Consider the following 24,589-nt stretch of genomic DNA (forward strand, 5'->3'; position numbering starts at 1 on the left):
CAAATGATGGTGGGAGAGGTACGGGGAGAGAGAGATTCACAGAATCTCTGCCATCCCATTCGTTTTTTTTTAACTAATAGCCTACGAGTACTTTATTATGATTACAAAGTTTGGATTTTAAGTTGTGACAAATACTGACAACAGCTGATTCAATGTGACCAGACGTAAATTGAATATTAGCTACTCAAATAACTTTTACTATTTTTTTTGTCATATTGATCGAAAAATTTGCTCGTATACTATGTCGTAAATATAAAAACACTTAATAATGGAGTCTTCATAATATAACATACGAAAACTCAATTCTTATAATCATTTAAAAAAATTATAACTACAAAATGCACTGACATTCACTGCAGTTGGTCACACTGCCATGTTATATGCGAAGAAGTGACGTCACCGAGCTTTGATTGGTGTTTGAGATCGAGTAATGGAGGGTAAAAAATATTGCAGCGTTATTAATTTATATTTAATTTGAGACAAACATTCAAGGTCTCTAAATGTTATTATAGGTTTTAAAATGCTGTCTTTAAAATATTACACATAACTTTATTTGGATTTGTAACATTAGGAAACATCCCCATTACCGAACGATTGACATTTTGTCAATGTCAAACCAAAATATGCAAGTGACACGTAATTCTCAATAATTTAATTTGTTTTTTGTGTATTTCCCAATGTGAAAATTCGCGAAAATATCGATTAAAACTGTTAAAATACAAAACACGGAAATGTCCGATAGAGGCTTTGGTGATCACGCGTCAAGGAATGTGGTGAAAAATCCGCTATTGTCTACCGCCGTGATTGGTGTCTCTTTAGAAGATTTGACGCATAATGCAGTCCTGTTGCCCGCCGTTCCGAACCAAGAACTGATCACAAGACAAGGTGAGTTCTATTTCCATCATAGTACGTTGTATAAAAACGTTCAACCTTGACTTAAGCACGAAAATATTCATAGAAAAAAATGTTTCCCTTTCGTAGTACAACTGTCAGTTTTCGCGAAATTGTCGATTATCGCGTATATTCGCAATTAATTTCGACATATAATGATTTTCGCGTCGATATTTTATCTTTTGGATATCGTTTCGCGTGGGTGACTCGTGTATTTTTGTTCAAATAACTAAGTTATCTAATATTTATATTGGTCTTTACCAATCATTTGTAATGTCGTCATTTCTATATAAAACGTGTAAAAACGCACCATTTAAGAGTGGCTTCGTGCCTGAATTTAATTTAAACAAAAACCTTGGTTATAATGTGTGTCAACTGTTTGATGAAATAATAGTAAGTAACTAACAAAGAATAAAAAGTTTTATTCATATGTCTACTTACAGAAGGTCCACTTCATACTCATTACAATGTTGATTTATTCAATCAATAGATTTTTTCCCCATCAAATGTTTGGATCAAAAACCTAATAAGGATAGGTAAAGAGACTGGATTTGACTTTGAAGGAAAAACAGAGGAAGGTTAAATATCCTTTATGTGTCTCCATTAATTAAGGGTAGGGAAATTTATCTGCAATCCAGATGTCTATGGACACCAGTTGTTTTGTTTTCCTTGAATCCAGGTGGTACTAGTCATGTTTAAAACACTGTTGGTTTTTTTGCACTCTCTAAACTAAATTGTTCTTATAATTTAGACATTTCCATAATGAATAAAGTATAAGATACATTAAATTGCATACTTTTCTTGTATTTCAATCTTAATATATCACTTTTTGGTTATATTTTGATAATTTCGCTATCACAACTTTTTCAAGTTACTTCATAAGAAGTAACCATAATAATATTATAAATGTAAGAGTTTAGATGAATTAATGTTTGTTAGGAGATATCACCGGAAAGCCTTAATAGATCTTAATGAAATTTGGTACATATGTAAAAAATAGTTTGCAAAAACACATAGACTTCTTAGTAACTTTTAGCTACTTATGTTATAAATGTGAAAGTTACCTCAAGAGAGTTTCATAGGATCTTGATGAAATTTGGTACAATCATACTAATATTATAAATGTGAAAGTTTAGATGCATGGATGGATGTTTTTTAGAGTTGAATGGCTTAACGGATTTTGATGAAATTTGGTACAAATGTAGAGGATAGTCTGAAAGAACACATAGGAACTAACTGTCTTTTTTTTAAAATTCCACGCAGACAGAGTCGCGGGCGAAAGCTAGATGTAGTATATAGTCTGGAATAACACAAAGGCTTCATAGTATGTTTTAATTACATGCAGATGAAGTTTCCGGCAAGTCTAGAAATAAGTCTGAATTTATGACCTTTACCTAAGTGTACATACTAAGTGAGTGAGTGGACGAATATTGCCAGTGTAAAACACCTATTTCGCCTGACACAAGACTGGGAAAAGTTCGCTGAGCTGACGGCCAACCTCCATTAATGGAGAGGCACTAAGAGAGAGACATACTAAATGGTTATAGCCTTTGATTTTTTTAATATTTTTTTTAATAGTAGTAGATTTTTATTAATATACCAATCTTTCCTTTAACCATTCCAACTAAGCTCTAGGCTTGTGGTAGTATATGGTTCACAGTCGACTGGTGGGATTTGAACCCTCGACCACAAGATTGGTAGACCCCACCATAAACCATTAGGTTGTTGGCGCTTAGAAAAGAATGAATTTAGCTTTAGCTTATAATTAGAATGAATGAGAGAAAGTTATTGATCAATATTAAACTCTTAGATAAAATAATCTATTTCTACAATTGTTAGATGATATATTATTAGGTAATTAAAACGAATTTAGTTAATTAATTTTTTTAATTATACAAAATAAACATTTATGGCTCAAGTCTTAAATTAACATATTGTACTACCCGTAACAGTGATACAATAACAGCCACACATTTAACAAATTGAGGGCTCCTATGTAAACTGTTGTAAGTCACAATTTTACGATTTATGCCTTGTCATCTTTTAAAGACTTTTATCACATCTAACTTAGGCTTTTTTTGATTAACTTTAATACTGATTTCTGTGTAAATTTCAACATAAAACTTCAAAGAACTGTAGATCTTTGTTGTCTATACAAATATTATGAAGAGGAAATTTTTGTATTCCCATATACAGGGTTATTGGTTATTTCATAAATTAGTTTTATTTAAATTTGTATTTTCGGGTTTATTGACATATTTACTAAAATAAATAAGATTAATTTAAATAAAATTGGATAAAAACAACACAGCCTATGTTACTCACTGGTAACATAGCATAATGGTGAAAGGATTTTTAAAATCGGCCCAGTTAGTTTTGATGTATTGTAATACATACCAAAATACAAATCTCTCCTATTTATAATATTAGTGTAGTCTATAGATGTGTGTTACAATATTAAACTAAACTTCATACTTGAATGGTCAATCTTCGGATTTTAAACATACAATAATTTACGTAGGAGCCATCTTTTTATGAATTGCTATAATTTCGATTGTATATTTTGACACTTGTGATAGCAGATTTAAGGCCTGTCCCACTACTGGCTGATAGAGGTTAAGATAGCTTAAAAAAACGTCACTAAATCATTGGATTGTTAGACAGTTTACAATTTGTTGTGACAGGCAATTATGTGTAAATTTGCTTAAAATAGATAAATTGCTTGTTATTGCCACCCTGTAATTATTTTATACTTTACAATATTCTATGGAAAAAACATATCTTTTTAATTAATTTTAGTATATTAGTGATATATGGATACTGGGATATGAATTGTTTATACAGGATGTTCCAAATTACGAAGTGTCCAGTTTTTTTTAACCACATTTTTGTGCATTACATAATAATTTTTTCTATATTTAAACTTAGGTAACTTATAAGAATTGCTTAATATAGAATTTATTAAATTAAACATAAATTATAATGTGTAACTTATAGTTTTACAGTTAATTAGTGACTTAATAATTACCATTTTCCATAATTACTATAAATTTGTAGATTTTTATAAAGTAATAATTTAAAAACGGAATTTCAAATTAACATGTGAATCAAAAATACTAAAAAAAATCATACTGTATCAAAGATGAAAATCGTACAAAAAAATGGTCCGATACAAAAATATTAAAAAAAGAGTTTTAAATTACAAATAATCATAATAGAATTTTGTAGCTTTTTAATAATACTTTTAATTATTACGCTTATATGTAATTTTTTTCTTATTATGGCTATAGTTATTATGCTGCCAGTATTAAAAAAAATATTTATCACATACTTAAATAATACTATTTTATTACATTTTTAATCCCTTTTATGGATAATTAACACATTGATTTAAAAAAGTGCTTCCACTGACCTCTATAAGTGGAAGAACATGGTATTTTGTGTCTATTTGGTTTTCGCTATCGGTGTAGTGAGAAGTGGAAGTAATAACAGAGAATTAATTTTATGTAACAAGAAGGATGTTAGTTATGAATGTGGTACACTGGTAGAGGTAGACATAGAAAGAGATGGATGGTGTGAAGTGTGAAGGGAGTGATGACTGAGATGACATATGATAGAGTTATTTGGAGGATGAGATTGGATGAGACGGGAGTAGGATATGGTAGAGGATATGATATGTGGTATTTGGAGATCCCGCGGCTCCTTATTATGGCAGTTGGAGGCCACCGTGGGGTTTTAGTCGGCGCAAATCCGATATAACCACCCTTGTCCCTGCAAGGGTGGTATGTGTTAGGCATTTCCCCACGTTAAAAAAAAAGGTAGGGGGTATGAATATGGGGATATGAAATCCATTTATATAGATCAGTGGGAGAGCGTTTTTTCTATATCTTCGATAGTTAAAATATATCAAAGATTTATATGTGCATTCAGTTATGATAGATTTTAAAATGCAATGTTTAGTACAGTCAGCTGAATAAATATGTAAGTAAAGTGCAAAAATCACTTACGAATTCAGTTTTAAATATGTATTCATATGAATATACCTTCTACCACAATTACATGTTATGGATGCTTACAATTTTTTATACCAAAAGTATCTACATAAAATTAATAAATAAATACATATTTGTGTAGCTGACTGTACAGTAGGCTTTTTATTTTCTTCAATCAAGTGGTGAATTAAAATCAATGTGTTACATATTCAAGTGCATTTAAGTATTCCTAGTGGTATAAGAAGGTAGTTCTCTTGATGATTTACGTTTCCTAACGCACCAAGTTATGAGGAATATGACAATAGCTATCAGTGCTATAATTAGTAACACTCCGAGGACTATGGCAGCTATCCCCGCATCAGTGATGTAATCTGAAAGCATTTAAAATATAAGCTTTTTTTTTTTATAACATAAGGTGGCAAACGAGCAAGCGGCCACCTGAAACCGCCAAAATGGCGAAGCGACCGCTGCCCATAGACATCCGCAATTGCAGATGCGTTGCCTACCCTTATACGACAGAGGAGGAGACGCACATAAAGAGGATATTTCCCCTTCCTATGCATGTCCTCCACCGTCAAATCCACTTCCTCTTCCCAACCTCTCCCAATAAGAAAAGGCTGGTAAAGAGAAAGGGACTTCAATTAGGCCTCTGGCACCACACTCATCAGACGAAACACGGAATTGCTTCCATTTCACGCATATCTTCTGTGTGGTCGTGGTATTACAACGGGCGTGCCGGCCCATTCGTGCTAAGATGTTAAAGCGGACACTACCACTCCAAAAAGCTTACATACAGGGTGATTCTAATGTGATCAAGCTTTGTAGAGGTAGAAACACAATAGTACACAGTGTGTTGTTCGATTTTGTAAAGTTTTTTAAGTAAATGTAATCGGTACTTTCTCTGATAGGTGCTACATCAGTTGTCAAGTTTAGTGTTGTCTTGTGTTTTTGTATTGGCATGCAATAAAAAAAATGCAAAATCATAATAAGCTACATCTTACTTCTTACTAATATATATATGTAGCCTAAACAGCTGAATGGATTTTGACGAAATTTGGCATAGATGTAGAAGATAGTCTGGAAGAACACCCGGGCTATTCACTGTTGTTTTTTTTCAAGTCTACGCAGACGGAGTCGCGGGCGAAAGCTAATCTTTTATACACATTTAATTTTTTATTGATATAATGGCAGTTAATTTAAATACAATTAATTCTATTGACATGTGTGTTTTGAGGCTATCAATAGATAGTGTTAGTTTGAAAACTGACTCAAGTGAAGTGACATCTATCATCACCAGCTCACTATACGTCCCCACCGAGGGGCTCGGAGCCTACCCTAATAAGGGGTGACTAGGCCATAGTCAACCACGCTGCACTGCGGGTTGGTTGACTTCACACATATCTTTGAATTTCTTCGCCTATATATGCAGGTTGCATCACGATGTTTTCCTTCACGGTAAGAACGTCGGGTAAATTATGTACATATGAAAATTCGAAAAATCGAAAATCACATTGGTACAGCGGGATTCGAACCCAAGACCTATAGATTACAAGTCAAGTGTTCAAACCACTAAGTCACCGACGCTCTGAGGTGAACCGACGTGACATTTATACCTTCTGAATCTGCAATAAAAGTTACCTAAGACTGTAATAGACATGTTCTTACTGGATATATCCATTGTGTAGCTATTAGTGTTGCCGAAGATATCAATAGCGTTGACAACGACCCTCGTACTGCAGCAGTTCGATCTGTACACGGTGACCACTTCCTCTCTAGTGCCAGATATGAAGGTACTGTCCTGTGCTGAGGTGAGACCTAGAGGTGTTGATGTGATCCGCAGTAGACCTAGAATACAGGATGTTTAGAGATTTTTGAGAATTTTTCTTTATCTGTGTTAATGTACTAGCTGTTGCTCGTTGTCTACGTGAAATAAAAATGTGACCTAGTGATTTGTTAACTTAGGTTTTTAGTAGTGAAAGAAATTTCAAAATTGGCCCAGTAGTTTTTGAGTTATTTCAATAGATACAAAAATACAAATCTTTCCTATCAGTATAGATGATAATATCAAGAAGAAAGCTTTATATTTTTGATATAATAACATAAGGTAATGATTAAATTCATGAACTACTTGGTTTAAAAAAATCCATTATATTTATTATTATCATAAATTCGAATTTTAGTTACTATTTTAATCATAAAATCAGTTCAATATTTGCACTCATATTGTTCAAGACATAAAAAAACAAATGTATGCAATAATTCCAAATGATTGCACATATTTTCCTTAGTATAGGGGCAAGATGATGATGGTCTTACCTCCGCTATCTCTAGCGTATATTGTAGCAGACCAAGTGTACTCCGCACAATCGCTGCCCATCCTTCCAAGACAATGTCCTTGATAGCTGTGTCTCACTTCTGGTGCCCATGTGTCCACTTGGCTCTCATTAGGACTGACTACGTAGACGTACGCGGAGATAGATATTTGATCCAAACCTGATGGATGAGGGTAGTTTGAAAGTGGATAGTTGGAAAAACGTAAACTCTTTTATGACTGAAAGTTTTGAAGATTTGCTATTGTATTTGGGCATCTAATTATTAATGGGAAGTTTGTAGGGTAGTTTTAAAAAGTTTTAAGTTTAGATTTGTATGATTTTTTGATCACACTTAATAATATAGTTAAAGTAACAATAATAACACTTGTATTGTCACGGTTTTTGCAATGCACGGCAATACAATTTTGCACAACTTGTTTGGACGGTTATAATTACCATATGCAGTGAATGTGATGAAATCCCTGACTCCTGGCTGCGCTGCTGTCGAGATGATGAGGTTTACTATCACATTTAGGGTCTGTCCTGGCTGTATTGTTTGTCTAGAAGATACAGTAATAGCATATTAGTAGGCATTTATATAATATGAAGAATTGGCTGTTCCCAAGCAGCTTCATCTGCATGAAATTATGAAAATTTTATTTTATTGTTTACATTTGTCAAATTAATTGCGAATGTCAAAATGACAAGACATGATGACAAATAATAGCAACCTTGCTTCCTTCTTGTTGGCAGTTTGTAGTTTATGGTCCCTTTCTCACATTAAGGTTTTTTCCCAATTTATTTATACCCCAAGTATAAAAGCGTGAAAATGTAAAGCCTAAAACGTGTCGTAAGTGTAGGGAGACAATTGATTAGACTTAAAGTTCTGTCAGTCGGGGACATTGATCTATACAAATAGATATGTCTTTAAATGCATATGACGGCATTGCTGTAGATATAAATGGCAGTTCCATATCTATTAACCCTTAAATGCATGATTTTTTTCTTTTTAAATTCCCTATATTGAAACGGGTAGTACATTGAACATAGATCAAAGGAAAAATAAAGAAAAAAAATCTTTTTTATATCTATTGGGTACGAAAGAGAAGACTGATGTATAAATGCATCATCATGCATTCTCATCAACCCCACTAACCGCGAAAGGTGAGAGGGCAAACAACAAATAGGCACAAAATAACGACTTATATCCTGTCCATTTTAACAGACAAGTGTTCGGGAAATGTTAAGGTGGATTTGAAGTACCGAATACTTACGAAGAAGGTTCAATGCTTCTAAGGAATCTTAGTTCTCCGGTTGCCCCAAAACTGAATCTTACAGCTTGTTCCCTGTAGTTGCTCACTTCGAAGTGTAACTAGAATTTAATCAACGAATTAGTATGCGTAGGAGTATTAGGTGTTTGGCGACAAAAATATATATCAACTAGCTTTCGCCCGCGACTCCGTCCGCGCGGAATTAAAAAAAACAAATGCAAAAAGCCAATGTATTCTTCCAGACTATCCTCTACATCTATGTCAAATTTCATAGTTATTCGTTCAGCTGTTTAGGCTACAAACTCTAAACATCCATTCATCCATCTTAAATTTCGCATTTATATAGTATGATATTCAGGTAAATATATGGTGGCTAGGTAACATAATCTATATAAGTGATAGAACACTGGGAATACACCCTATGTATTCAACAGTTTATCTGCAGACATAAAGGATAAAAAAAAAATAAAAAAAACTATAGATAAGTTAACTTAACATTAAATTAATCTTCATACAAACATTCACACACACACACATACGTAGTAACATTTGATTTCACAAACAACTTACCTTTTTTATTGTAAATTTGTTTAGATATATATTAGTGTTCTAAAAAAAAACTAGCACAAGACAGAAGAACCCTGGCTCCTACAAGACGGGCCTAGAGCCTAGTGTAGGAACCAGGCGATCGACCACAATTATGTTAAAACAAATTTTGTAACTATATAAATAAACCTTTTTAATCTTTTTTTAATTGTAAGACATCGTATTTTTGTAAGACATTGTACCCTTTTTCCTCATTTTTATTAATTAAAAATAAATTAAATCTACACACTTTCCCATTTACATGTGTTATTGGTCGGATTCATACAGATATACGTTCATTTGAAATCGAAAATATATAAAAGTTTCTATATGTCAGTAAATATACATGTTTATGCACCAACTGTAGCTGTAGCTGACTATTTGGGTTATAAACCACTTTGGGAATTCCAGTTTACCTGAAGATTGTCCCCCGGTGAACCGTACAATCTTGACCCCAGTCCAATCATTAGCGCTGTCACAAGTGTACCTTGTTGTACTACCTGGAATATAACACTCATTATTAATAACTAGTTTTTGCTCGCGACTTCGCCTGCGTGAAATTAGTAAATAATACAAAACATAGTCTATGTTACTAACAGTTAATTACTTTTCTAATGGTGGAAGAATTTTTAAAATCGGCCCAGTAGTTTTTGCGTGAATCAAATACATACATACTTTCCTCTTGTGTACAAAACGTTCTGTTTATTAAAGTGGTACACTGACAAATTCTCTGATTGTACGAACTCGATATAATTTATCAGTGGTAGTGCCCGCTTTAACATCTTAGCACGAATAGGCCGGCACGCCCGGTGTAATACCACGACCACACAGAAGACAGGCGTGAAATGGAAGCAATTCAGTGTTTCGTCTGATAAATGTGGTACCGGAGGCCTAATTTAAGTCCCTTTCTCTTTACCCCCTTTTCTTATAAGGAGAGGTTGGGAAGGGGAACTGGATTTGATGGAGGAGGAGATACATAGGAAGGGGAGATATCCTCTTTATGTGCGTTTCCTTCATCCGTCGGATAAGGGTGGGCAACGCATCTGCAGTTGCGGATGTATATGGGCAGCGGTTGCTTAACCATTTTACAAAAAGTGTTTTCTACAATACATTATAGAAAGCATGAGTTCTTAGTAAATCAAATTGGTGAATTTTTATTTCAATAGATGGCGTTATGTTATACTTTTATAATATTTTTACCATCCATAAAAATACTTTAATTTGTGTTGCCTCTTACCCGAGAAGTCCGACCATACGGCATTGCGTTTGTCTCGTTTACACGCATTTTATGCATGTATATATTTTCTTCTTCTGCCCCCTGTAAATCATTGTTGGAATTTGGGAAGATGACTGCAGATCTGCCGTTTCTTACTTCTATCTCCTGGTCTATAGGTCCTGAGAACCTCATGAAGGGATCCCCTGGAAAACAAAGATATATAGATTATAAAAATGTTTGTATTTTTAAGTAGCTGTTCCCGTGAGGCTTCATCCGCATGTAAAATATGAAAATTTTATTTTATTGTTTGCATTTGTCAAATTATCAATAGCAAATGTCAAAATGACATGACACGACAAACCTTGACAACCTAGCTTCCTTGATGTTGGCAGCCAGTTATGGTCTCTTTCCCATATTAGGGTTTTTATCCAAAACATTTACCCCCTAATTTTATTGGCGTGAAAAATATAGCCTAAAGCGTGACGTAAGTGTAGGGCTTTTTTTTAAAAAAGAATTATTCAAAAACATGCTGTAATTGCTGACATCTTAGGCAACAAAGAAGTGTGTGTTTACGCTTTATTATAATAGTATAGATGACAAGCTTTCGCATGCGACTCAGTCCGCGTGAAATTAAAAAATTAAAGTAAACTAGCCTATGTGTTCAGATTATCCTCTACATCTATGCCAAATTTTGATTACCAGATACGTTTAGCAGTGTATGCTACAAACTCTAACAAATATCCATCCATCCGAACTTTCGCATTTATAATATTAGTATGATTGTTTTCAACGTAAGCTATACTTCCAGCTCCGAGCCTGTTCTAAGTTAGTGACACGGCCATAGTCAACCACGCTGCACTGCGAGTTGTTTGACTTCACACATATCTTTGAATTTCTTCGCCGATATGTGCATCACGATGTTTTCCTTCACCGTAAGAACGTCGGGTAAATTATGTACATATGAAAATTCGAAAATCAAATTGGTACATGGATTCGAACCCAAGAATTACAAGTCAAGTGCTTAAAGCGATGAGCCGCAGATGCTCAATGTTGTATTATACTAATATTATAAATGTGAAAGTTTAGATGGATGTTTGTTAGAGTTTGTAGCCTAAACTGCTGAACGGATTTGGATGAAATTTGGTATATATGTAGAGTATAGTCTGGAAGAACACATAGGCTACTCAATTTGTTTTTTTCAATCCAACGAAAACGGAGTCGCGGGCGAAAGGGCCGGCACGCCCGGTGTAATACCACGACCACACAGAAGACAGGCGTGAAATGGAAGCAATTCCGTGTTTCGAATGATGAGTGTGGTGCCGGAGGCCTAATTTAAATTCCTTTCTCTTTACCACCCTTTTCTTATAAGGAGTGGATGTGAAGGGGAAGTGGATTTGACGGAGGAGGAGATGCATAGATGTGCTTCTTCTCCTTTGTCGAATAACGGTAGGCAACGTATCTGCAATTGCGGATGTCTATGGGCAGTGGTCGCTTCTTCATTTTGGCGGATTCAGGTGGCCGCTTGCTATATAACTATATAACTTACCTTGTACATTCCTTCCTAGTATCTTGGCGTAGACACGTGATACTTTGATTTTGGGTAAAGGTACCTCCTCTTCTATCTCAGTTACGAGGTTTGTGTGCGCAGGGTCGGTGTTTGATGAAGCAGGGTAGCTGTAGAATTGACAAATATTACTAGCTCTAGCTCGCGACTTTGCGTGGATTTAAATATATTGAAGAATATAGACTAAGTAACACAGTAACGTAGCTTTTTAATGGTGAAAGAATTTTTGAAATTGGCCCAATAGTTTTTGAGTAATTTCGATACAAAAATAACTAACTCTTGCTCGCAAGTTCGTCTTTGTGAATTAGTAACATAACGTTTTTTTTTTTTATAAAAATCGGCCTAATTTTTCAGTATTCTGTACTAATTTTCCTCTTTATAATATTAGTATAGACGAGTGGTTTAGCAGTACAAACCCACAGTTTTTGTAATAACGTTGTAAATACACTTACCTGAACGGTAGTTTAGACAATTCAGTGCCGTATTCGTCGACCAATGATGACTCTCGGATGCTCGCTACAGGACCTATGACGCGAAGGTTCAGCGACTCTGGATGTAGAAAGAATTTAATGTTAATACATATATTATTAAACAATAGCCCCTTTGAAAATTAAATAGCAATTCAAATTTGTTTTAAGTTTGCCTGACAGTTTTAACTGTACTACCTACCTACTTTAGTAGGCGCTTTATAACACTAGGAACCAATATTTGCAATATTAGGGTTGAATCAAAGGGTCTAATTTTGTCTTAGATTTGTTCTGTTACCCATTTCATACTTGATCTAATAATTTTTATTAATTTAGCCATTATTATACTATTACGTTCTGTTTCAAGCAATGTAAATTAACTTGTTCTCGCCAACGACTATTGCGGGCAATTAAAAAAAAATAACCTACGTATTCTTCCAGACTATGTTCTACATCTATACCGCCGGCATCCACATCCTTGGAGCTGTTCTGAGGTTACTATCCATCCATCCAAACTTTCCAAATTATAATCTTACTTCTTACTAATATTATAAATGTGAAAATTTAGATGGATGGATGTTTGTTAGAGTTCGTAGCCTATGCTGAATGGTTTTCGATGAAATTTGCACACAGAATGAACACATAGGATTTTTTTTTCAATTCCACGCGAACGGAATCGCGAGCAAAAGCCAGTATAATATAAAGTACACAAGGTAAAACGTATCCTTTTGAGTTTTTACTAAAACACGTTTGATCAAAGAACGTAAAATAGATCTCCAATTAATACTAATTTAATACTAATACTAATATTATAAATGCGAAAGTTTAGATGGATGGATGGATAGATGGATGGATGGATGGATGGATGGATGGATGTTAGCGTTTGTAGCCTAAACGGCTGAACGGATCTCTATGAAATTTGGCACAGGTTTAGAGCATAGTCTGGAAGAACACATAGGCTACTTTTTATCCCGGGAATAGTAACGGTTCCCGTGGGATTCATTAATTTAGTTTTTTAATGTTTACTCGATCATACTGCAACGGTTCAACATATCGTATTGAAATTTGGCACAGATATAAAACAAAGTCTGGCGTACACATGGGATAAGCTTCATCCCCGAGAAATGTCCGGTTCCCGAGGGATACGTAACTTTTTGTAATTCATATAGTTTGTATGTTTTCTAATACCACGCGGACGAAGTCGCGGGCAACAGCTCGTTAATACTAATTATGAAGTGTTCAATCAACAAGGAAGTTTCACGCAATGCCGGGTTACGGGTTATCGGTGACGTATAAGATAAAGACTGTATATGTATGAATGAACTATCAGTATCTATACTATTATAATAAAGCGTTAACACACACTTCTTTATTGCCTAATTAAAAGCCCTACACTTACGTCACGCTTTAGGCTATACATTTTCACGCCATTAAACTTAGTTGGTAAATATTTTGCATAAAATCCTAATATGGGAAAGAGACCATAAGTTGCTGTCAACATCAAGGAAGCAAGGTTGTCATCATGACATGTCATTTTGGCATTTGCAATTTGACAAATGTAAACAATAAAATAAAAATTTCATAATTTCATGCGGCTGAACTCGCACGGGAACAACTAGATACTAATATTATAAATACGAACGTTTAAATTGATGTATGTTTGTTAGCGTTTGTAGCCTAAACGGCTAACGGATCACCATGAAATTTGGCACATGTTTAGAGCATAGTCTGGAAGAACACATAGGCTACTTTTTATGGTTCCCTTGGGATTCGTTAATTAAGTTTTACTGTTTACTCGATCATTCAACGGTTCAACATATCTTATTGAAATTTGGCACAGATATAAAACAAAGTCTGGACTACACATGGGATAAGGTTCATCCTCGAGAAATGTCTAGTTGTCGTAATACGTAGGTTTTTGTTATTTATATAGTTGTATGTTTTCTTATACCAAGGGGACGAAGTCGCGAGCAACAGCTAGTATTACTAATATTATATATACGAAAGTTTAGATGGATGTTTGTTACTACTTGTTTTAAAAACGTCTCGACGCTTCATATGATTTGGCACAGATGAACATGGTTTGGAACAACACGCACTTTTGTTTTTTTAATAGGCCCGAACGAAGTAGCGGCTAATTCCTAGTGTTAATGACGTCTTTGTGTCCGTGTATAATAAGATTCAAACAGTATTTGAGCTCGTCGTTTGCGAGTTTGTTATACCAAAAATTGTTCTAGACAGTCATGTGTTTAATGACGAGCCTTTATTAAGTTTGGATGGAATTATACAGAGGTTTTGATATACATGTGTTGGAACCTATACTAATATTATAAAGAGGAAAACTTTGTTTGTTTGTAATGAAATAACTCAAAAACTACTGCGCCGATTTAAAAAAATCTTTTACCATTAAAAATCTACGTTGTGAATGAGTAACATAGGCTATGTTGTGTATTATTTTTTAATTTCACGCGGACGGAGTCGCGGGTGAAAGCTAATATATGCTAGATCACTATTGTTAGTTTATTGGCGATAATAATTTTAGTTGTTTTTCGAATAAATCATTGAGAAAATTATGAACTCGTTAGTTCCATCTCGCAATTCGATTTAATTTTATAATTCAATGCTAAAGGATGTGGACAATTTTCATCAATGAAGTAAATTGTGGTATAATAAAGTAAAATTGTTGAAATAATCGAATGTGTTTGAAATTATAGAATTAATCTAATCGGTCGCTGTTTCATGTCTAACGTTTATTAAGTAAACAATAAACAAACAAGATAACGCGTCAATTAGGAAAATTAGTTCGTAATTTAAATCGTTGCGCGTCAGTTGTTTCGAAACGACGCCATTTTGTTTATTTTGTCTGTGAATTTTGGCGGGTAATGCGTATAGTGTGTAAAATTAGTGAAGTGTTTTTTAAAAAAAGAATGTTTTCTCGTGGCTGAATGTGCATGATCTTTGCCTTTTTTGTGAAATGAGAGCGTTTATAATACGAAGTAGAAAAAAATAATAAAAAAATCTACACCGTATTAACGATTTTTTTGCGCTTACAACGGGATTTCGATAAATCCATTGAGCGTTTTTTTATACTACAGCAATGTTTTAATGAAGTTTTATTAGACTTTTTATGTTGTTATTTTGTAACGGTTTTAAACCGCGATGGTGTAAGAATAAACTAAAAGTTTGTTATACAGGATGATTCTTAACGGACGCATTAACGGTTTTGGAGGTAAAGGACCTAAAGCTATAATTTAATCGCAAAGTATATTGCCGGATTTTCTATAGTTTTAAAATTATTTAACTTTTTGTAAAAAAATTAGAAAAATCAGATTTCCGATTTAAATATAACCGTACCGTCATTTCTTTTTCTTTAACAAGCCTAATGATTTTAATAGTTGATCTGTCCGTTAAGAAACACCCTGTGTGTTGTGTTGAGAATAATTTGCACACTAAATATAATATTAAAATAAAAATTCGTAACACTGGCCAGTTGAATTACAAAACGATTACTTAAAAAAAACAAACACAAACAGTCAATAAAAACTATGTATCACTTTACCCTTTCATCTAATATCCGTGACGTTATGTAAGGTTGTAAAATGTTCACGTAATGTGCTTATTTTATTGTAATAGTAAATACTATTGTCGGGGTTAGAAAGTGTGAATGCCGGTTTTGGAGTGCAATACGCGCCCTTGATCTACAAAACGCGGCCATTTTGAGAAGATGGCCGACCTGTCAGCGCGACTTTCGAGGTTATTATTTTTTTATCTATTTTATTGGTTCAAGGGCTGTCACTGTTATCGAAACTAAAAAAATGATAGTAAAAAAATCGTTTCTGTATAGTCACCAGTATGTTTTTTTTAATAATTTAATTAATGAGTTGATTGGACAGTGGTTCGATTTTCGAGGGATAATTTTTTTTTTAGTATGAAATGAATATTTGGTTATTCGATTATTTTTATAGTCTTTAAATTAGTTAAATAAAATCCTTTATTATTTCACTTTTGAAAATATAAATCTCATGAGAGCCTTGGCTCCTGCTCTAGGTTCCCTGTGCTGCAGGATCCAATCCCTTTTCCCATTTGTGAAGTCAATTGTTTTGTTCAAAGTTAAAAAGGCAATAGATATAGAAGTAATAAGTATTTTATTTCGTCTATCAGTCTGGATATCGAAGGTGACAGCCCTGAATCATAGCATGTTTTTGCCTAACAGCTTTGTGCTAAAAATAATTGTAATTTTTGATATTGATATATCGCAACAATTTGATTGAATGTTTTTGTTTTGTTTTTTTTTTAACCGGATATGTTTGTATTGTTTTTTTATGACGTAAGAAGGTAAGTTTGAACTAATTTAAATCTCTGATTGGATCGATATGATTTAATACTTTTTTGTAATTTTTAATTTATATTTGGGTTTTAAATTTTTATTTTTAGTATTCGATCAAGTAATGGGTGTATACGTTTAAAACGTTTTTTTTTTATGACAAACAGTACTGTTATCTTTTAAACCTTTACAGTAGAGATATGGCCAGTACTGTCCTTAATATGTTGGATTTTTGTTAGTTTTTATCCTAAACTGCTGAACGGATCTCGATGATTGTCATACATGTAGAGGACAGTCTGAAAGAACATATAGGCTACTGGCTTTTTTTTAACTTCATGTGGACGTCGAGGCCGAAAGCTAGTCTTACTAATATTATAAATGCGAAAGTTTAGATGGGTGGATGTTTGTTAGAGTTTGCAGTCTAAACGGCTGACCGGATCTCGGTGAAATTTGGCACAGACGTAGAGGATACTATGGAAGAACATATAGGCTATTCACTTTTGTTTCTTTTATTTAACGCGGACGGAGTCGCGCGCGAAAGCTAGTGTGTACATATTTTCGCAGTTTAGTCTACAGATATTTTGCCAATGGAAATTTACGGTTATATGCAGCTTTTTCACGTTTTTTAATGACGAGTGAGTTTTTTTTCTGACCAATATTTTGAACGCAGTAAAGTGTAATCATCGGATCATGTTTGTGTATAATTAATAACATTTTATACCGGATTACTTTTTGCGGATCATACATGAGGCAAGTCATCGACATTTATGTCACCGTGTAATTGAATTTGTTGGCGTTTTACGGAATGTCTAAATGCAAACTGACGACCTGGTTTATTTATAACTAGCTGTCCACGCATATTAAGATAAAAAATAGCCTATAATATGCCCTTCTATGTCAGCTGCCCTTCAGTTAAAGTCCGGTCGAAATGCCCAGCTGTTTCGTGATTACCCGGAACAAACGCGGCTTGCGGACAGACAGATCAAAAAAATTAAATGCATTTTCGTTATCAGCAACGCAAATACATTGTCTTCCCGAAATCTGGAATGTTCCTTTCGATATTACAAACAGACACTCCAATTTTATTACATGTATAGATTAGCTATTGATTTAATTAGCGTTAGATTTATCAAAATTTAAAAGGAGTAAAATTTAAGTTACGTAGTTTGGAAACGCATTTCATGCCTGAACCAATAACACTAACGAATGATGTAAAAAAAAAAACATAAATGATTTGCTAATCTATTTTAGTAAATTACTAGACAAGTGTAAACTGTCCTTAATGGTTTGGATTGCAATCGTCATTTAAGAACTATTTTGCTGTTTCCTTCCTTATTGGATTGCATATCTACGTGCCTGGACTTGTATTCCTGTCACGTTTATGACAGTAGTGTCCTTGTTTGTATGTTTGCATTCAAAAATGCTGCATGTGTTATGATTTATTGTTTACATGACATGACATGAAAACAACCTTGCTTCCTTGATGTTGGCAGCAACTTATGCTCTCTTTCCCACATTAGGGTTTTTACCCAAAATGGTTAATTTAGTAACCCCCTAAGTTTAATGGCATTAAAATATATAGCCTAAAGCGTGATGCAAGTGTAGGCCTTTTTATTAAAAAAAGGATTATTCAAAAATATGCTGTGATTGCTGACATCTTAGGCAACAAAGAAGTGTGTGTTTACGCTTTATTATAATAGTATAGTCCTGAATGATATAATAAAAACGTTATTTTATTGTTTACATTTGTCAAATTATCAATTGCAAATCTCAACATTGCACAAATGACAACCATGGCAACCTTGCTTCCTTAATTTTGGCAGCTCGTAGTTTCTAGTCCCTTTCCCACTTGTTTTATTTAATTTTATTTACCCCTCTAAGTTAGATAGCGCGAAAATATATAGCCTAAACCGTGTATTAAGTGTAGGGCTTTTTATTAAAGAAATAATTATTCAAAAATATGCTGTGATTGCTGACATCTTACGCCACGAAGTAGTGTGTTTACGCTTTATTATATTAGTATAGATTGTAACTCAATCGTAATTAACGCGTTAATAGTATTCCTAAAATAAATTACTTTTTTTCTCGAGTTTATTTATAATTAGAATTTGGCATAACGTGTATTAGAACCGTATTTTTTTTTTACTTTGATGTAAAATACCTTAATGTTTCCATTTTGTGTAATGTCCTATTTGGTTTATTAACGGTAACATACATATGTGATATTTGGAATCATACACTGCCTACGGGTGTGAGTATGTTGAACTCGGGATTGTTTTTTGTTGATATCGACATCTCTTACAATCCCTTTGAGTAAAGAGAGACAACAATTTGTTAATTCTGTTCGGTGTCCACTGTTATCGGTACACGGTTTTAAAGTTGCCAGAATGTCTGGTTACATTGATTTACATGTGTTTAGTATTACAAAATTGTAATCTATACATATAATAAAATTGGAGTGTTGGTTTGTAATATAAAAAAAAAAACAGATTTCGGGAAGATGCATTTGCGATGTTGATAACGAAAATCTGTCTGTCTGTCTGTCTGCAAGTCGCGTTTGTTTCGGTTAAACTCTGGAAAGGCTAGGCCAATTTCGACCAGACACTGAAGGCTAGGTGACATAGGGATACTATAGGCTATTTTTTTATCTAAATATTGCGTGGAAGAAGTCGCGGGCAACAGCAAGTCTATGGATTATAGATCGTATTAAGCGATTAGCTATCATATAAATATCGTTAGAGGAAGTAAACAAAGTTCAGTAGTTTTTTTCCTTAACCTAATTTCAAATATAGAATACGTGTGGCGGACATATGAATGTTTAATACTAATGAGAGATAAAACGAGTGCGAGAGAGAAAGATATATTACCTTCGTTAACCTCAGCTCTGAAATGTACTCTGGCTCTTGCGAAGACGCTCAGTCTATAATCGCAGCTGTCGCAACGCACGCTGAGATGCCACACGCCTACCAAGTCGTTAGACGCGTCCGCTATGGTCGGCGTCACCGGCACGACTGACAATCTGCGGTCAAATATGTTAACTCGTTGAATGAGGGTAGATGAAAGAATTGTAATTTTGCGTCGAGTTAATTCCTTATGTTTTTATTACCTTTGGAAAAGAACTTGTGTTTTTAGCTACTTACTGTGTATTTTCTTATTTAGATGTCAAATTAAGTATCATTTTAAACCTTTTTAAATACTACTGGTTTTAAACCGTGTTGTTAAATTACTGCACCTTTTATTTCCAACATCTTACACACCCGTCGTCGTCTGTCGTCGACCCAAAGTGTACTCGGATAACTTTAAAATATTGGTGATGAACCATTCAGTCTGGCCTATACTTACATGTCTATTTGTGGTGCTCCAGGGAACGCTAAGTAGACATCCCTGGGGATTAGTCCGTCTGTTCTGGATGATGATGAGAACTGCTTGACTGATGTCTCGTTGAACAGGTCCACTTGAGGTGCTGTAATAGTTTACAAACATTAGAGTATACGTCAGAAGACCAAAGAAAGTGTGTATTTTGTTGTAGAGGATATGCTAGAGGAAGTATGTGTACAAATAATACACATATTACGTAGCACAGGTTTGGCTAATGCAAAGATAGTGTTTAAAATCAATGCAGTCGAATTTTTATATTCCATTCTATAAAAATTCTAATTTCTGAATTAATCTTTATGATTGATTTTGCCTTTCCGTCTGTTATAAATATTATTTGTATCGGGTGTTTATTTGACAGTAATAAGTGACCTTGCTTGTCCATTCGTCACGTATTGCCTGGACAAACAGACGCGCGAACATAACAATGACGTCTTAGTATTGTGACAGACGAACATATTCTGCATGCATAAATGTGCTCAAACTACCGTATTATAATCGAATACTTCGGCCCGATCATGTCTGGCTGCCACGGCTCGTCTTTTTCACGTGCAAATACAAGTCTCGTTAAAAAACTTCACATAGAATAATTAATTCGTTAATTACATTAATAGGTGGGGTGAACCCTGGACCAACAAGTCTAGTGCGTCATCTACGACTTAGTTTTTGTGAATTCTACCTACCCTCATTAGGTGGGAAGAGAGCGGCATGATCCACGTCCCCTTCTATCAGGATCCTTAAAGCAGTGACGCCAGCCTCCACAGGTATACCGAGAGAGATAGCCTCACCCCCACCTCTCCAGACTAACAGCGTCTGGAAGTACATATGTCAGTCTTAATGAATATGTCACCGCCAGCTTATGTACAAAACACGTGACAATTCTAAACAATGTTCTAGTGGCTTATCATTAACAGAGCTAATAATATACTGTGATGAACTACTAACATCAAAACTGTCCTCTTCGATCTGACGTAGTCTGGCTCGTCTCGGTCCCAATTGTGCCTCGGCTAGTGGCTCCCATTGCTGCAATTCAGCTACGGGTGGTATACCGTTCTCTAACTCCTGTAAAAATAAACTTACATTAGAGAAAGCAGATTGGAGCGAATTGCCAGCGTCAATTTTTACGTCTAATGATGGCCTTCAAAAGGTAATTGGGAGCGTGTACCAGAGTTCGATCATATCAAATACAATCATATGGGATGATCAAGCGATGGTTTATTAATTGAAAATGTTTATTTCCATAAGGTTTAGGGTATTTTTATAGTACTAGCAAGATTAGCTTTCGTCAATATATTCACAAATTAACCTATGACTACGATGCATTGTGTTATTTTTTGTTTTTGTTAAAAATTTGTAAAGATTTTATAAATGCAGTATGTTCATCCTCCTTTTAATTTAGTATGATTGTTTTCTATTTAAAAGTGTTTTTTATTATTATTTCTGTATAGGTATGTAATTAGTACGGCCGGTTACCCTAATAATTAAGGTATATGTTACTTGAGTGCTAAGAAGCCAGCTGAAATACAGCGCAGGAACGGCTTAGTCCGTCCTGCATACGCTGAGCTGGCTACCTTTTGCCACGATTGTGTTTTCTTTAGAATAAGTCCTTTTATGTAATTTCTATTTTGTGGCAATAAATACATATTCATTCATTCATTCATTCAATATAGTAACAGTTGCGAATACACATTTACAAGAAGTTGAAAGTTTGCTACGTTGTCTATTTAAAATGAACAGAGTAGAGAATGTACTTACCGTAGCTTGTAAAGAATAAGGTAATACTTCTGCTCCAGTGTGTGTGGAGATATTCCTCAATTCAACAAGAGCCAGCTCCGACTCTATGGATGGATAATGTGGGTCTGTCCAAATTGTATAAACCTAAAAGAAAATAATAAAAAAATCACTATCGGAAAGATATTACAATTCTTTGTATAATTAGTTCTGTTCATATTTTTTGCTTTCTTCCATTTTGATTTGACCATATGAAATTAAAGTTTTTTTTCTTAACTACATTTCCTTTAGTAAAATTACTTTCAGTTTGCTTTAGGAAGGAATAGAACTGGAGTTTGTACTTGAAATATGTAGTCAGTTAGCGTTAGTACTAAAGCCAAGATTTTCTCAATATCTGTCTTATATCATTTATGCCTAAGTCCAAAGTTCTTACCTTCAATCTCTTCTCCACCAATGCTCTCAATGCTAGAGGAAGCTTTAATGGATCTCCCACTTCTTTGTCGGTGATGAGGAAGAGTGCACTGTCGTATGGCACCAGTTTGGCTGCAGATGCCAGTGCGCGTAGTGTCCCGTCACTAGCTGATTCTGATCGTACGCCCTGATGACAGCAATAGTTTAAGATCCTCGAGGAATATATCATTACTAAGAGACTTAGTGAATACTTAAGCTTAGATTTTCTACTCAAGTTGCATCCCAATGATTCCCAATGACGGAGGTAACGATCCCATCGCCTTGGACAATAGATCAGATTTTTGTATACTTTGGTGAAATGAAAATAAGTAATTTATATAGGAATATATTATAGTTTATTTAACAAAAAAACTACAAGGTTATAAGTCTCTTCCGTGCAACTGTTAAGCCATTACTAATTGAGCGTTTAATTCTTTTAAATTTGTCATACATGTTTTGTATATCTGATTGTCCATGTATGTTAATTGTTTTAGGTCGAGCACCTTCATGTGTTTAGTTGTTCTTTTTTAATTTCGGAAGTTACTACTATTAGTGGTAGTGAGACTGTCCTATGGAATACTAGGTGGCAGTCAACACGGTTCCCACTGAGTTAAGACTAGACCTGTCAACACGGCCCCCGCTGCCCTAAGAATAGGTCTGTTACCACTGCCCCCGTTGCCCTTAGATTAGGCCTGCCAATATGCTACCTTCTGCCCAAAATAAAACTATGTCTCAGTAAACTCTAGATATGTGCAGGTTACCTTTTAGTTTGTACCAACTTAAAGTTTGAATTACCTGATATTTGACGATTAGTTTAGCAATGGCATCAGAGACTGTTTTGTCGTCAGATGTCCCGCTTGCCTGCAGGTTGTGACGGGATCTCCAACTGATGCCTAGGAAAGAATTTTATATTATTGAGTGAAGTATTTTTATTGTAAAACCTTCAGGGGGGTTATGAACTATGTTGTTCATGTAATGATACTAATCTTATTTCTTACTTGTTAATACGAAAGTTTAGATGGATGGATGTTTGTTAGTTTGTAGTCTACAGTGCTTAACGGATTTCAATGGAATTTGACGTACATGTAGAGGATTGTCTGGAAGATCACATGAGTTATTCGTTTTTGTTTTTTTTTAATTCTACGCGGATGGAGTCGTGAGCTAAAGTCAGTTTCTGTATAACATTAGTATTATAATTAATAGTGTAAATGTAAAGTTTTGTCCTGAAATGTTTGCGTTTTAAACTTCGATAATCTACGAAGGAGATATCTAGATTTATTTCTTTAATTTCCAGATTTTTAATAGGTTAAGGACGGCTTAGTAATTTGTAGGGACCACCCAAATAATTCTGTCAATATATGACACCACTGGTCGTAATGAAATGCGTTTTTATGATTAATTGAGGAAATAACAACAGAATATGGTAACAATGTTGCTAGTATTTAAATTTTATTGCTAATAATTGATTGTTATAATAAATTATTGTGTCGTAATGTATGTTTATGACTGTGTTTTTTTATTATTTTTTAATTGTTTCAGGTAAGATATATGACTGTATGAGCACTGTGGATTAAGTTTTTTATATATACGTCCAAGTAAGTTAAGTTTCGAACATGTCGTTGTTTATTTTTTTGTGAAAATTTGAGAGATAAAGAGTAGTGTTATATTCTTACTTAATATTATAAATGCGAAAGTGTAGATTGTTGGAGTTTGTAGTAAACAGCTAATCGCATCTCGATGAAATATGTCATATATGTTGAACATAGTGTAGATGAACACATATGCTTGTGTTTATTTAATTCTCCGTGGGGAGTTGCTGGCAAAAGCTAGCTGTAGAATAAGGGTAATTAATTAAATGTGGGAAAAAGTGTTTTACTGGAAATATTTTGCGTTTTAGCTACTACTAGCTGTTGCCGTGCGACCTCACCCGCATAAAACTATGAAAATTCTAACTTTAATGTTTACATGTGTCAAATTATCAATTGCAAATGACAATTTTGCTTCCTTGATGTTGGCAGCAACTTTAGTCTTTTTCACACATTAGGATTTCATCCTAAATATTTACCACCTAAGTTAAATGGCGTGAAAACATATATAGCCTAAAGCATGACGTAAGTAAGGCTTTTTATTAAATAAAGAACTATTCAAAAATATGCTGTGATTGCTGACATCTTATGCAACAAAGAAGTGTGTGTGTACGCTTTATTATAATAGTATAGATATGCAGTTTGTTTGCGGTAAAAAAAGTATTGAATAAAAATTCTTTGCCTTAAGTTAATATTACTTCGATACAGGATTTTAATTAGTTTACGGTAAATACGGTATTTGTGAAGGGTTTTTTTATTGCATTTCTCAGCGGGTATTTATATCTTGTGATATTCTTGTACCGTTATTTAAAAGTCGAAAATCCA

At 34.2% G+C, this 24,589-nt stretch overlaps 2 protein-coding genes across 2 annotated transcripts in view; one reads left to right on the forward strand and one right to left on the reverse strand.

Moving 5' to 3' along the window:
* Nucleotides 1-594: 594 nt before the first annotated feature.
* The window catches only part of LOC106103765, a 62,508-nt gene continuing 38,513 nt past the window's right edge, over nt 595-24,589 (forward strand). The window contains exon 1 of the mRNA XM_013283667.1: nt 595-885. Coding sequence (XP_013139121.1) covers nt 732-885 — 154 coding nt within the window. The 5' untranslated portion in view covers nt 595-731. The remainder of the gene's footprint in view (nt 886-24,589) is intronic.
* Nucleotides 4,123-24,589, reverse strand: part of LOC106103841 — a 39,313-nt gene continuing 18,846 nt past the window's right edge. The window contains exons 5-20 of the mRNA XM_013283783.1: nt 22,974-23,071; nt 22,162-22,326; nt 21,753-21,875; nt 20,943-21,059; nt 20,681-20,810; nt 19,965-20,085; nt 19,490-19,641; nt 12,284-12,380; nt 11,814-11,941; nt 10,289-10,470; nt 9,468-9,551; nt 8,470-8,567; nt 7,652-7,755; nt 7,200-7,376; nt 6,549-6,728; nt 4,123-5,254 (exon numbers count right to left, since the gene is read on the reverse strand). Coding sequence (XP_013139237.1) covers nt 5,103-5,254; nt 6,549-6,728; nt 7,200-7,376; nt 7,652-7,755; nt 8,470-8,567; nt 9,468-9,551; nt 10,289-10,470; nt 11,814-11,941; nt 12,284-12,380; nt 19,490-19,641; nt 19,965-20,085; nt 20,681-20,810; nt 20,943-21,059; nt 21,753-21,875; nt 22,162-22,326; nt 22,974-23,071 — 2,108 coding nt within the window. The 3' untranslated portion in view covers nt 4,123-5,102. The remainder of the gene's footprint in view (nt 5,255-6,548; nt 6,729-7,199; nt 7,377-7,651; nt 7,756-8,469; nt 8,568-9,467; nt 9,552-10,288; nt 10,471-11,813; nt 11,942-12,283; nt 12,381-19,489; nt 19,642-19,964; nt 20,086-20,680; nt 20,811-20,942; nt 21,060-21,752; nt 21,876-22,161; nt 22,327-22,973; nt 23,072-24,589) is intronic.

Source organism: Papilio polytes, unplaced genomic scaffold (genome assembly GCF_000836215.1).
Source record: "Papilio polytes unplaced genomic scaffold, Ppol_1.0 DF824493.1, whole genome shotgun sequence".
Classification (NCBI taxonomy): Eukaryota; Metazoa; Arthropoda; class Insecta; order Lepidoptera; family Papilionidae; genus Papilio; species Papilio polytes.